Source organism: Protopterus annectens, chromosome 14.part0 (assembly GCF_019279795.1).
Source record: "Protopterus annectens isolate FY-2018-M chromosome 14.part0, PAN1.0, whole genome shotgun sequence".
Classification (NCBI taxonomy): Eukaryota; Metazoa; Chordata; order Ceratodontiformes; family Protopteridae; genus Protopterus; species Protopterus annectens.
In genome coordinates, this window is record NC_056748.1 from 154,540,863 (window position 1) to 154,554,460 (window position 13,598).

General features: G+C 39.2%; 1 protein-coding gene across 30 annotated transcripts in view; it reads left to right on the forward strand.

Annotated features, from left to right (window-relative positions):
• Positions 1 to 13,598, forward strand: part of ABLIM1 (actin binding LIM protein 1) — a 2,317,257-nt gene that overhangs the window by 2,200,229 nt on the left and 103,430 nt on the right. For all 30 annotated transcript variants that reach the window (XM_044055908.1, XM_044055914.1, XM_044055911.1 and 27 more), the window contains 3 exons: positions 6,041 to 6,105; positions 8,479 to 8,539; positions 10,902 to 10,909. In XM_044055908.1, the coding sequence (XP_043911843.1) occupies positions 6,041 to 6,105; positions 8,479 to 8,539; positions 10,902 to 10,909 (134 nt within the window). The remainder of the gene's footprint in view (positions 1 to 6,040; positions 6,106 to 8,478; positions 8,540 to 10,901; positions 10,910 to 13,598) is intronic.

A 13,598-nucleotide genomic window follows, 5' to 3' on the forward strand; every position in this document is an offset into this window, starting at 1 on the left:
AAACAACCACAGGAAATATGGCATACATAATTTACCTGGAAAGCCAAGCCTTCTGTTTCTGCCCAAGCTTTGTTAGATTGACACTGAGAATATAAGTGAAAGGGGTGTGAATTATGACTGGGGTTCGTCCCCATGTAGGACATATGTTAGGTGTTGCAAAGGTACTCACTTCTTTGATACTGTAGTACCTTATCCTCCAGGATGTCTGTCATGGATTTTATGTGTTTTCATTTTTACTTCTGCATGTCATGGATCATTGCTTGACTAGTTTAGATGTTAACAAATTAATAAATAAATGTCAGTAAAAGTTCATTGCATTGTAGCTGTTCTTTTTAGGGAAACTCTCTGATGCTAGTCTGGTTGCTCACGTTTAGTATGTGTTTCCTGAAGCAGTAGGATTGTGTTCTTTATTCTGCCTACTTTATACCGCTGTATCAAGAGGAAACAAATGCATCTCAGATGTACTAAATGTTCTGGCAACTTTGAAAGGTCAGCATTTTTGGAAACTTGACATGCATTGTTTTAGTTAGTTCAAAAAGACATATTTGATAATTTGGGATTTGATGAACAGTGATACTGTTTTATGACATGGTCACACATTTCTACAGTAGTGGTCATAATTTTCAGCTCTTCTGAAATAAGTAGTTTGCATCCTAGTATTACAGAATATTCTCTGTTAGCAGTCCAGATCACTGTACTCTAAAACATGGACCAGGATTGGGTAGTCTTGGAATCATTATATGTAATTTGCATCCTAGAGTTACAGAATATTCTATGCTAGCAGCCCAGTTTACTGTACTCTAGAACATGTACCAGGATTGTGTAGTCTTGGAATTTAATATATGTAGTTTGCATCCTTGTGTTACAGAATATTCTATGCTAGCAGTCTAGTTCACTGTACTCCAGAATATGTACCGGGATTGTGTAGTCTTGGAATTAGTATATGTAGTTTGCATCCTAGTGTTACAGAATATTCTATGCTGGCAGTCCAGTCTGCTGTACTCTAGAACATGTACCAGGATTGTGTAGTCTTGGAATTAGTATATGTAGTTTGCATCCTAGTGTTACAGAATATTCTGTGCTAGCAGTCCAGTTTGCTGTGCTCTAGAACATGTACCAGGATTGTGTAGTCTTGGAATTAGTATATGTAGTTTGCATCCTAGGTCACAAAATATTCTCTGCTAACAGTCCAATTCACTGTACTCTAGAACATGTACCAGGATTGTGTAGTCTTGGAATTAGTATATGTAGTTTGCATCCTAATGTTACAGAATATTCTATGCTAGAAGTCCAGTTTGCTGTACTCTAGAACATGTACCAGGATTGTGTAGTCTTGGAATTAGTATATTTAGAGATGTGGGATGTGTGTGTGTTGGGGGGGGGTGATCCCTTGCAAAACAGCTTTTTCTTTTTGTATTCATGTTAAAGTCAGACTTTTAAATTATTGACCTATCATTTTCATTGACACCTGTTATGATGTTACAAAGTCTTTTTATTAACAGTGACCCTGTAATTCCATTTGTACTATCTACTTGCCTTCCTAACAGTTGTCTCAGGAAAGTGCCCCTGTCTGCTGCTGAAAGAAAACTCAGGCCATAAGCCACCCACACCATCAAAGAGCAGGCATCATCATGAATTTTATTTTATTTTATTTATTTTTACACTTGTTAGGTGAACAGACTCATCCAAATTGCCTTCTCTGGCATGATCTGGGCCAGAAATGTGTAGAAAAGGCAGTCGTGTATAATAACTTGAAATGACTGTAAATGACAGTACAATTTAAAGTGTGCATATATGTATTTATTTATTTTACATTTGTTGACCGGGATAGTCCGACTGGATGCATGTCCATTTTCAGCGGATGCCCGGGGAGGAAAGCTCCAAAGTCAGCAGTTAAGATTACAGATACAACATTACATATTGCAATTACAGTATTTACAGTGATTACATGCGTAAACAAGTTATACAAATTCCACAGGTTAGAGATAATCCCGAGTGTAAATCAGGATTAAGTAACACAAATAAGATGAATTAACAGTTTTTACTCATTCTAGGGGAGAGTTAGTCAGACTTGATACATTGATATAGCCAGTTAAGTGTCGAATGTTGTTTGAGTCGTATCTTCAATTGACACAGGGTGGAATGTAAAGTAATATCAGCTGGGAGAGGGTTCCACGATCTACCTACAGAGTTAGCAAAGAGAGAGTCACCGGCTGTGTTATTAATTTTGCTAGTCTGGATTTAGTAGTTTGTTAGAGGATCAAAGTGGTCTAGGATTGTTATAAGGGGTGATAATATTTTTAAGTGCAGGAGTGTTGTCCGGATTATAGAGGATTTTATAGGCTGTAATCAGTTGGTTATACTGGATTAGGTTGGGTAGTTCTAGCCACCCAAGCTGGTTTAGATTGATACAATGATGTGCCCTAAAAGGCAGTCCAGTGGCAAATCTGGCAGTGTGGTTGTAGCATATTGAGAGTTTGTTAAGGACAGACTTGTTTAAATTAGAGACTAGAGGGGATACATACAGAAGTGTTGAAAGAAGGTGAGAGCGAGCTATGGCAATTCTAGCAGGAGGGGTTAGGAAGGCTTTTATTCTGTAAAGTGACCCTAGTTTTTTATTGATGGTTTTGATGAATTGGTTAACATGTAGGTTGAATTTTAGATTATTATCTATGATGACACCTAGTAGTTTTGTGGAGTGGTCAGGGGAGGTTAGTGTGCCTTCATTTGATTTTATGGTAAAGGTGAATAGAGTAGACCTATGTGTTAGTGAGAAAAACAACATTTTAGTTTTTTGGGGAGTTAGGATCAGAAGATGATCAGGAAGCCAGTTTTCTATTGTGTTGAAAGTGGTCTGGGTAGCTGACCGTAGCTCTGCTGGAGATGTGGCCAAGCAGATCAGGGTGGAGCCATCAGCATATTGGATACAGCCAACTTTTGGGATGACAGTTTAAAGGTCATTAATGAAGATGGAGAACAGCAGGGGCCCTAATATAGAATCTTGTGGTACACCAAGGGTGTTAGGTAGGAGGTTAGAGAGTTTGGTTTGCCAAAGGACAGTCTGCTGTTTGCCATTCAGATAGGATTGAAACCATTGAAGGGCTTTAGTATCTAGACAGAATGTTTTCAGGGTGTGGCTTAAAAGTTGGTGAACAACCATATCATATGCCTTGGAAAGAGCAAGAAGAGGGCCGAGAATATATAATTATCATTGCAATTATGGTTTATGATGTTGGTGAAGGCTAGGAGGACTGAAGCAGTGCTGTGGTAAGGTCGGAAGCCATGCTGGGTGTCTGCCATAAGGTGATTCTGGATTAGGTGGTGCATCAGTTGTCTATGAATATATTTTTCCATAATCTTTGCAAGTGGAGATAGTATAGCTATTGGCCTATAATTGGATACTTCAGTAGAGCTGCCTCCTTTGTGAAGTGGGATTACATAGGATATTTTCCAGATGGTGGGGATTTTACCTTCTGCTATGGTTTGATTGATTAGTATTGAGATGGGGTAAGCAACAGCATCAGCTACTTTTTGTAGGTACTTGGCAGGGAGTTGATCAGCTGAAAGTGTTGTGGGTTTTAATTTTTTGATCAAGGTATGGATAAGTGACATGGCGACTGGTTGGAAGCTGAATGAGAGTTGGTTTCTAGAGGTGGTACCTTCAGGGCAGAGGGAGCTAAGAAGTAGTTGGCTAGCTAGGGCTTGAATTGTCTCAGTAAAGAATCAGTTAAAACTGTCTGAGGCATCCTCAGGGTTTTTTTCAGTGGTAGCAGTGGGGATAGCGGATGGAGTAGTGTATTTAAACTTGCCCAGAACTTATGAGGGTTATTTTGGGGTCTGTATTAGAACACCGAACATTCAAAATGTCGAGTGTTCTAATATCGAACCCTACCAATCGAAAATACCAAACATCGAACATTCAGAACAGTGACTTTTTTTGTAAGGAAAAAAAATGCTGTTCCAAAACACATACACATAACACAAGCACACCAAACAAACAACAATCCACACACATGCACCTAAATTCTTATACCTAACCCTACTCTAAACTATAAACACACCACTAACTATCCACTTACCTTAACCCAAACCCTAACCCTAAGGTTCGTCACTATCGCACACTCACCTCACCCGCACCCTAACCCTCATGTCCGCACAATCACACACATACCAAACCCACACTCAATCGCACACTTACTTGAACCCGACCTGTAACTTTCCACCAGAGCGCTGAAAATACCGAAGCAACAGAAACGGACAACCGAATTCTTTCCCTTGGAAAAAATTTGGTTTTCTATTTCTTTGAAAACGGGTCAATATTAGAACACTCGACATTGTAAATGTTCGGTGTTCTAATATAGACCTGTTATTTTGATTTATTTTCTATAAATTTATAGTAGTGTTGTTTTTTGCATTATAAAATGTGTTTTTTAGTCCACTGTGCCATCCAATATAGAAAATACAGAAAAAATAATACAGTATAGTTATAGCATCAGGCTCCTTTACAAAGGCTGAAAGACAAAATCTTCATTAAAAACGTGTAACACCACAAAAGGAAAAATACAGGCAATATGAAAAGTAATCATAGAAAGATGTTAACTGCATCATAAAGGCAAGTAGATATAATGCTGTAATCTGTGAACGTAAATGGAATTGCAGTGAGACGTGTTTAGTTTTATACATTTATCGTGCTGAAAGAATATTAGTCACAGTGCAGTGCTGAAAGACTGTGAAATTATTATATCATGTGCGATACAGATGATTTTATACAGTACTTCAAGCAGGTATCAGATGAACAGATAGCTTAAAAGTGAATGGAAACAGTGGAGGAGATAGAGTAGAGTAATAAAGAAGTCTTAACACTTAATGTTAAAAGGTAATACTTGAGATTTTTGGATGAAACAATAGTGGAAGATAGCTTTAGGCTTTAAATAATTCAGAGGCTGTCACATACTGTTTTTGCAGAATATTTATTGCACATTCATCCAAAGTCCCGCTGTGTCACTTCGGGTTCCGGCGTGTAGCTCGCAAGACATTTCCCTGCGAGCTACATCGCCAAAAACCAATTGCCTGCAGCAGCAATTTGCCGTTGAGCAATACAGCGGAAAAGCATAGCCGCTGCAGCTGTACACTATGCAAAGTAATCCTACAACTGGGACAGCCGTACTAGATGTGTACCTTCCATGAAAATACAGAACGTGGTACACATCTAGTATGGCCGTCCCTGCTAGAATACGGCCGGGCAGCTGTCTGTAAGGATCGCCACCAAATGAAGTGAGCTGTGCCCCCCACACCCCCTACTTAAATATAGCAACTCTGAGATCACACCATAGTGGAGGAAATGGCAAAGTCCCGAAGATAGCCCAACAATTTTTTTTTTCCCTGGGAAAAAAATTGATGGTCCATGTCTTCGCTCTTTAGGGGTTTCAACCTTTTCTGATCAATGAAAGAGTGTTCACTCGTTTCATCTTTCGATAAGGTAATATAGACCCACACACACACACACACACACACACACACACACAGACACACTCTCTCTCTCTCTCTCAAACCTATGGCCAGTTCAGAGTGTCCAATCCACTTACTGTATGTCTTTGGAATGTGGGAGGAAATTGGAGCACCCATAGGAAACCCATGGGAACACAGGGAGAGAGGTTCCCTGGTTTGATTCTCTGCTGGGGTGCCTTCTGTGCAGAGTCTGCATGTCCTCCCTGTGTTCACGTGGGAAGAATTACTACTGCATGGCTAGCCACCTGGCAGTGCAAACCTTGGCTCTAGATGATTGTCACTGTTGAAATGACACCCTAACCCCTGTGTAAAAATGGGAACAAGGTTTGTAGGTGCATGGATGGATGGATGGATGGACTTAGTGCACCTAGCCTTGGCTTTCACTGCCTGGGTTTGAAACTCTTCTTCCTGTTTTTCTGTTTAGCTGTATTGTACATCCTAAATATGCTTTGCCATGCTATTTCTGAATTTGTGCCATGATGTGGTTTTAAACATCGTAAACTGTACTTTTTTTCTTTGTATCCTTGTTTAGCTCTGCAGGATTCTGCTTCCAAAACTTCTTCTCTTCCTGGTTATGGAAGAAATGGACTCCATCGGGTAAGTTGCAGACTAGGCCCATCATTGTAAGTGAAGATAATTTAAGAAATTTGATGTTAGAATAGATTCATATACACGTCTGATAAATAATGAAGACGATTTAGTAATAGTGCTGTGAACACTGTTGATGTAGGTGTCAGTAGTATGTAATGTCTATGCTAAACCATATATGATATGGAATAGAAAAACTTTTCATGACAATTGAGTCTGTAAAGAAGTACGTTCCTCCACTGCAGGAAAAAATGTACACTTAATTCATAATTCCTATGAATATTAGTAGTAAATTTTAAAAGCCATCTCCACATTTAAAGGCCATTTTGGCTAAGGTTAAGGAATAGATTTGGTTTTAGGCATTTCCAGTCATAACTGGCTTTAGGAACCAGCAGTCTGTGTATTGTTGGTTCCTCCAGCTTATGGGTCCCCCCAAACACAGTAGGTTACCTTGTGTATTATCATTTTTTTGTTTAGTCTGGTAATGTTTAGTGTAGTTATTTTGGCAGTGGATAAGAAATTACTATTAGTGAAAGTGATGGGATATGAACCTCAGGAACTACCACTATTGTCACCCTCTTCAGATTCATAATTTTGTTAGAAAGTAAATTGTACACTGTCCAAAATTAGTTAATTAAAATGAAATAATTACTAACTTAGTCTGTATGGAGGTTTTTCTTCTGTCACTTAATAAAGTTTCCAATGTTATCTACATCAGATTTATCCCTAACGCACTGCTAGTATCCCCTCACCGATGCAGATCTGTATTCTGATTTACACTAACTGTTGTGTTTCCTCAGTGTCCTGGGTCTTCAACACGAGGTCCATACATTACTGCTTTGAGAACTGTTATACTGTGAGTTGTATATATTATGTGGACAATGTTGGATATCATTAAATCCCATTTGATGTAGTTTCACAGCATAGCTGTTTCAAGAGTGGAGATGGCTATCTGTATGGAGTCTAATGACCGCAGAATATCCATGAGTTTTGGTTCTCTGGGTTTATCCTCCCCATACCTCATCACTGTCCGAGGGGTGTAACTGTCGTGGTGATTCTGGACATCAACCACTTTAAGCCAATGCTGCCCTTGGTGTTTTCTAATCTGGTTCTAGGTCTTTTAACTACTTTCATTTTATTGTGGGTCTCCTGAGCATTCATCTAGCAGTGGGGTCTCCAGCACCATCACGAATGCCATTCCTTCTGACAGCACTAATCTTGTTAGAAGCTGCCAAAATTATGAAATCATTTCTATTTCTGCTGCCACACTTGTAGCAAGCATTTTGTTTAGTAAGGTCCTTGCTGGCAACTTTAATACATCTTAGGTACATTAACACCATTTCTGATATACAGATGTGATGGTGTCTAAATGACCTCCAAACATATGCATCGTGTTGTGTTTATACCATGCAGGGAGTGTGAAGATATTCTTCCAGAGGTCTACTACCAAAATATCTGTACTGTTAAGTGTACAAAATTGAATGTTGTATAACTTCAGAAAGGAAATACAACACTGGGCTATCAAACTGTGTACATTCTGTTAAAATAGCTTTTCAAGCAGATATAACAACCATAGCCTGAAGAAAGTCACAGGTGAACTATTACATTAAATATGGTTAATAATGAGTGGGTTTTGGATTCATGATTATAGAAAGTTATGTTAATCTGATCACCTATACTGAAAATAAAGTGAAAACCTTTATTAAGCTGAGTAGCTGCTCTAGTGTTTTCATATGTTTGCTTTTATATTCATTTAATTAAAGTTCAGTGGACAGAGTAGCAATTACTTGTAGCCAGACCCTCTGTTCTTTACGTCTAGAAATAAGCACTTTGTTTAAATCATCCATGCAATGCCAACCTTGTACTGCAAGGTTTAGTACAAGATATTTTCATTTTTCCATTCTTGGTGGCAATATAATTATTATTCTCAACTAAAAGCCCAAAAGTTTCAACTTTATCTCTGAGACTGGTATTGTATTTTAAAACAGGTTTGTTTTCTACAGGTGAATCTACTTTTTGTGTGCCTCACGCACAGCCATGCATGCTTAGAAATATGTGTTTATTAAAATTTGGTGAAACATATTTATTATTTGGTTTCATACAGCTTTTAATAAGTAGCACTTTGGCCTTCATCTGCATCTTATTGGTCATTTTGAATGTGATTAACAGATACCCAAGAATTTAACTGTTGAGATTATTGCACAGTTTCACTCTTGAAGGCTTTTTAAGCTGAAGTCCTAGTTATGTCTGATATATTCATTTGGAGTTAAGCATTTGATGGCATGCAATGTATTATTTATTTTAATTCAGATGGTCTGCTTTTGGGCCTAGCCACTTGTGTGTTTCGATGTAGGATTTAATAACTGTTTTACTGTTTTGCAGCCACAGTCTACAGACTTCTATCAGTACAATAGCTATGGCGATATAAGTGCTGATATGAAAGGTAAGCTAGTGTTTGTTTCCTCCAGTAGACTAATTAAGTGACTATATATTTCAGTAATTATGACTCAGTTTTTTCCTGATTCAGTTTAATGTATTATAAAGGTAGTGCAAAACAAATATCACTTGTGGTAATGCTGATCTTAATGAACGGCGTTGTTCTTTAGGCTAACTGTATTTAGCTGTGTTGCAAAAATACTGCTTATACATACATACACAGAAATGGTGGAGGACAGACAACCAGATAGATGCAAGGGTATAGAGGGTGCTGACAATGGACAGGGCCTAGCCATGTACCAAGCCCAGAGCCCTGTATATTCAGGGAGAAAGCAGAGCAGTATGTTTAGAGTGGTGCAGAAATGCTGTGGAAGCAGGAGTTTGTACAGAACCATGACATGGTATAACACTCACCTCAGCGGTCTGCTTTTGGTTTATTTGTGAAAGCTGTGTGTAGCGTTTACTGTTGTATGTTGAAATCTTTATTGATAGTGTACTATAGTAAACACAGTACATATGAGGCAACTGCTTATGCTTGCTCTATGCAAGAGTCAGGGATGGAAGTTTCTTGAGCTGTAAACTCCCATCCTGGTTAATTATAGCTTCATAGGTTGGTAAGTACTAGGACACCTACCCTTGTGGACCATTTTAAGCCTAGACAGTTTACCTTTTTGTACTCGAATTAACATTCCCATTTGGTTAGAGATTGGCCTTACTCATCCCATAGTCGATAGTTATCTGTTACCCCTAATGTGAATAACTGGGATCATACCATAGATAATTTGAGGGGACCCATGCATGGAATAAAGCATTTCGGACCTGCTTCTGTCCAGTAGTAGTAGTAGTAGTACTATGCAGTCAGATGAAAAGTCCACCCTGATACAGTGGTGAACCTTTTGAACTAGTGTGTAAGTAAATTAGCACGTTTCCAGATTGGGACAGATTAGAAAGTAAGGATATTTCCCTCCATCTGGAAGCTCATATTATAGCTCAGAACAAGCTCGTGTTTAAGTAAACTTTGAAGGTAACTAGATTCCTAGATGACGACGTATTGAAAAGCTTCTCGTATTATAGCACAGGGTGAATTCTTAAAGCAATAATGATAATAATGTCCCGTGAGCCTGGGCGCTAACCCTTTATAGCGTAACACCAGGCTGTACACAGATTATATGTATTAATAAAGATCATATTCCACTAGATAGTGTTTTCCTTTTCAATAACTTAATTTCTAAGAGTATCTCATTTCCTGCTGTGAATATTTTAATATCATAAGGCAAACCACATGCTGACATTTAATTACTGCCATTATCTTATAAAGCTTAAAGCTTGCACTGCTGGCATCATTAGTGGATTGTTTTAACGTTCTCTGCCAAGAGGACAACTTTTATGCGTAACATAAGCTTAAAAAGAGAAATGTTGCCATGTGCATCCCCACAGCTGTAACATTTATAAGTAAGATTTTTAAAGCAAAGTCACCTTGAGTATTTCAGTCACTTTATTTTAGACTCATACAGATCATCACTGGAGATAGCTCACAAAGACTTGTATGTGAAATATAGGTTTAATTCCCTGAACGGCTAGTGGCCCTGCATGCTGGCCCCTTGCAATGGAAGGGGGGATGCAGACATGGCACTACTGTCTGTGATGCCTGCATTCTCCGTTCTACAGGGACTTCTTGCCTGCAATACCTGCTCTGCCGTACAGGTGGAGCCGTGATGCTGGCAGCTTCATCTGGACTCAGAAGGCCCACCACATCCTGCATTGTATGTTTTTTCATGTATTTTATCCTTGAGTTTTAAATAAACGCACTGTTTCCACTAAGTTCTTGGGTAGCTCACACTGTGCCAGGCAAACATAATGATACTGATGACATGGCATGTCTTAGAATCTATGACCAAGAAAACCACAAAACGATCAACTCCCTCACAACCACAAAACGATCAACTCCCTCGCTTGTCTTAGAATCTCATTACCCAATCCTAGTGTAATAGGGATACTGTCCATTTGGTACCTCTGTGCTGCAAGCTACTAAACTGGACATACCTTATTGCTAGCTTGGGATGATGTAATTTCCAGGGGCAGGGAGGGGAAGCATATTTGGTGTAGTGAGTGCAGGATGGCAGACACATTCTGGTGCTGTGAATGTTTCAGACTGTGGGCACTATTTTCTGCACTAGATGATTTATAAAATACGTCTTCACTTTTGTAAGTGTCTGGAACCAATAGCGTTGTATATATTTTGTGTTTGACAAGACATTAATTACTTAGGAAAGAAAGTGTGTATATGGTCAGAATGCTGAACAGAAATTTGATGATGATTTATGTGAAACAGCTTAATTATTCTTCCTTTCTTAACTTTTGTCTTTCAGATTTCCAGGTATATTTCACTTTCTTCTTTCATCAACATTCATTCCAGTTGAACAGTAATCTGGTGGCAAGTTTATCACAGTATGTGATTAACATAACAGATTTTATGAAAAAGTGACTTAAAGTACATTGTGCTGAAATGAACTGCTAACAGAATAAGTAGTGCATATTGACAAGTGCTAACAGAGTAAGTATTACATGTTCACAAGTGCTAACAGTATAAGTATTACATGTTCACAAGTGCTAACAGAACAAGTAGTGCATATTCACAAGTGCTAACAGAGTAAGTAGTACATGTTCATAAGTGCTAACAGAATACGTAGTGCATGTTCACAAGTGCTAACAGAATAGGTAGTGCATGTTCGCAAGTGTTTACCTGCTTATTGTGCTCGTGTTAGAGAATGCATGCTAATCTGTCAGTCTGAGATAATTTTGTGTTGAAATGAGGAAACTGCAAATGTCAGATGCGTGAGTTAATGAAGCACATTATAACAGGTAGTGCCTTGTGCTGTAAAATAGCTGAGAGGAGCATCCATTGCTCTTGTCTGTACTTATAACTGTGAATTTGGTGAGGGGATACATTTTACTCCAGGAAGGGATTTTGTTCATAAATGTGAAACTCAGTTATTATACCAATTTTTTTTATAATGCCTTAGTCTCCAGGGGCAGTGTAGGTGAAAGGGAAAAGAGTGCACAAATCTATTAGATTTGTAAAATCTGTCAATATTGTTTTATTTAGTTTTAGTAGGTGGGTTTGTAAATCTAACCCAAAACCTCATTTACAGGGGAGACTAGTTCTACATCCAATTCAACTAAGAATGGTTTGGGACTTTAGAGAATGCATAATGTTGTGTTACAAAAGAGGGGTCAAAGGTAACTTAAGAGACTAGGAGCAAACTGAAGATGTAGGTAAGTTGTGGGAAATGGGTCAGGAATTTTGTACTAAGGGTTGCCAACAAAGATATGAGGAACTGGCAACAAGTCAAGAAGATGGAAAGTATGATGCGGCTAAATAGAGTGAGGACAGCATGGGACCTGCAGGAGGTGGAAAGGGTTAGGAACGCAGGTTAAGGAGGCAAGTACATGAGGCCAACAGCATGGTACAAAAGATGGTGATGGTAGCAAAAACAGAAGTTGAAAAGGAGATGGCAGAAGGGATAAAGATGGAAAACAAGGGCTTTTTAAGTATGCAACAGTAAGTAGAAGTTGCATGACAGACTTGGCCAGCCAGGCTAAGCAAAAAAGGAAGGGGAGACTATGGAAGACCAGGAAAAAATGGAGGTACAGAGGGAATGAATTCTTCACTTTAGTTTCATAAAGTAATGCAAGATGAGGTGCTACCTCCTAACAGTCCCCAGAAATGTGGCTGGTGTTCACACACCCCCTGCAGCAGAGATCTTGAGCAGATCACTGGCTGGTGCAGAAGCGCCTGATAATTGGAAGACAGCAAAGGTGATAGCTTTGTGCAAGAGGGAGCATAAGAAGACCTAGACAACTGTGGCAGGGAAATGTCACAAAAAGGAATCCTGAGAGGATGTCTGCTAACATCTGTACAGGAGAGACTGCTGTTAGTTATGGTCTATCTAGACTTCACCAGGATGTTTAATTCAGCCCTGCAAGGGAGGCTGATAGGAGAACTGGAGGGGTTAGAGTCTGGCCAAGATGGAGCAACCTTCACTAAGGTTCAGCTCAAACAAATGCAAAGTACTGCATTTGGACCACACCAACCCTTATAGAAGATATTAGGTGGGAAGAATGGAACTGATGACAGCAGTGCAGAAAAGTGCCTGATGTAAAAGTGTTAAATGACATGTAGATATGACCACCAGCAGCAGGCCGAGAATGCGATACAGCAACAGACAAAATGCTCGGGTGTACCCTCAAAAGGAAAGATTCCGGAAGCAAAGAGGTAATGTCTCAGGCTGTGGTCATAACATACCTTAAACATGTACATTTCAGAGACCTAAAGGGGTATTAGTCTGCCAGACAGAATGTAAATGAAAGCCACCAGATAAATATATGGAATGGAGGGGAAGGAATATGGCTATAGATTAGGGAAGACAAAGCTCCTCTCATTTGAGATGAGAAGAGATGAGGAGTGAGCAGAAGACTGCAGATTGATGCAAAAGATCATGTCAGGGAGATGTGGAGGGGTGTTCCTAAACACAAAGGACATGCAAGGAAGGAGGGGGACAGAGAATAGTTAGTAGGATCTAACAAGCTACTCCTTGAATCTCTGAAAGAACTTTTCAAAGAGAGGGATTTTGAGCAATGGAATGGACTGGGTGGTGGACAGAGATGGAGGGACTCCAAGGAGACATTCAAGAGGGCATGTGGCAGGTGGGGAAACATCAAGGGGGGGAGGAAGGATGGGAGGGAGAATATTAAGCACATTTAAAGTACAGACTAGATAGGCATGCTGTGTGCTGCTTCTGTCAGCGAAATGTAATGTACAGTAATGTCGGAGAAAAACCCTATAAAAACAGAAGGAGAAAATGCATTGTACCTCAGTAGCATTTGGAGATCAGAGCTGAACCCTAAACAAGACAGTGCAGGGAGCCATACTAACCATGTCGTTCAACACAGATAGCTGTAAATAAGAATTATAAATGCAAAAGGTACATATATTGAAGATGTGATATAATAACACATTTACTTAAATGTTTGCATACCTAAGTACTGGCTTTACTTTTATGAAG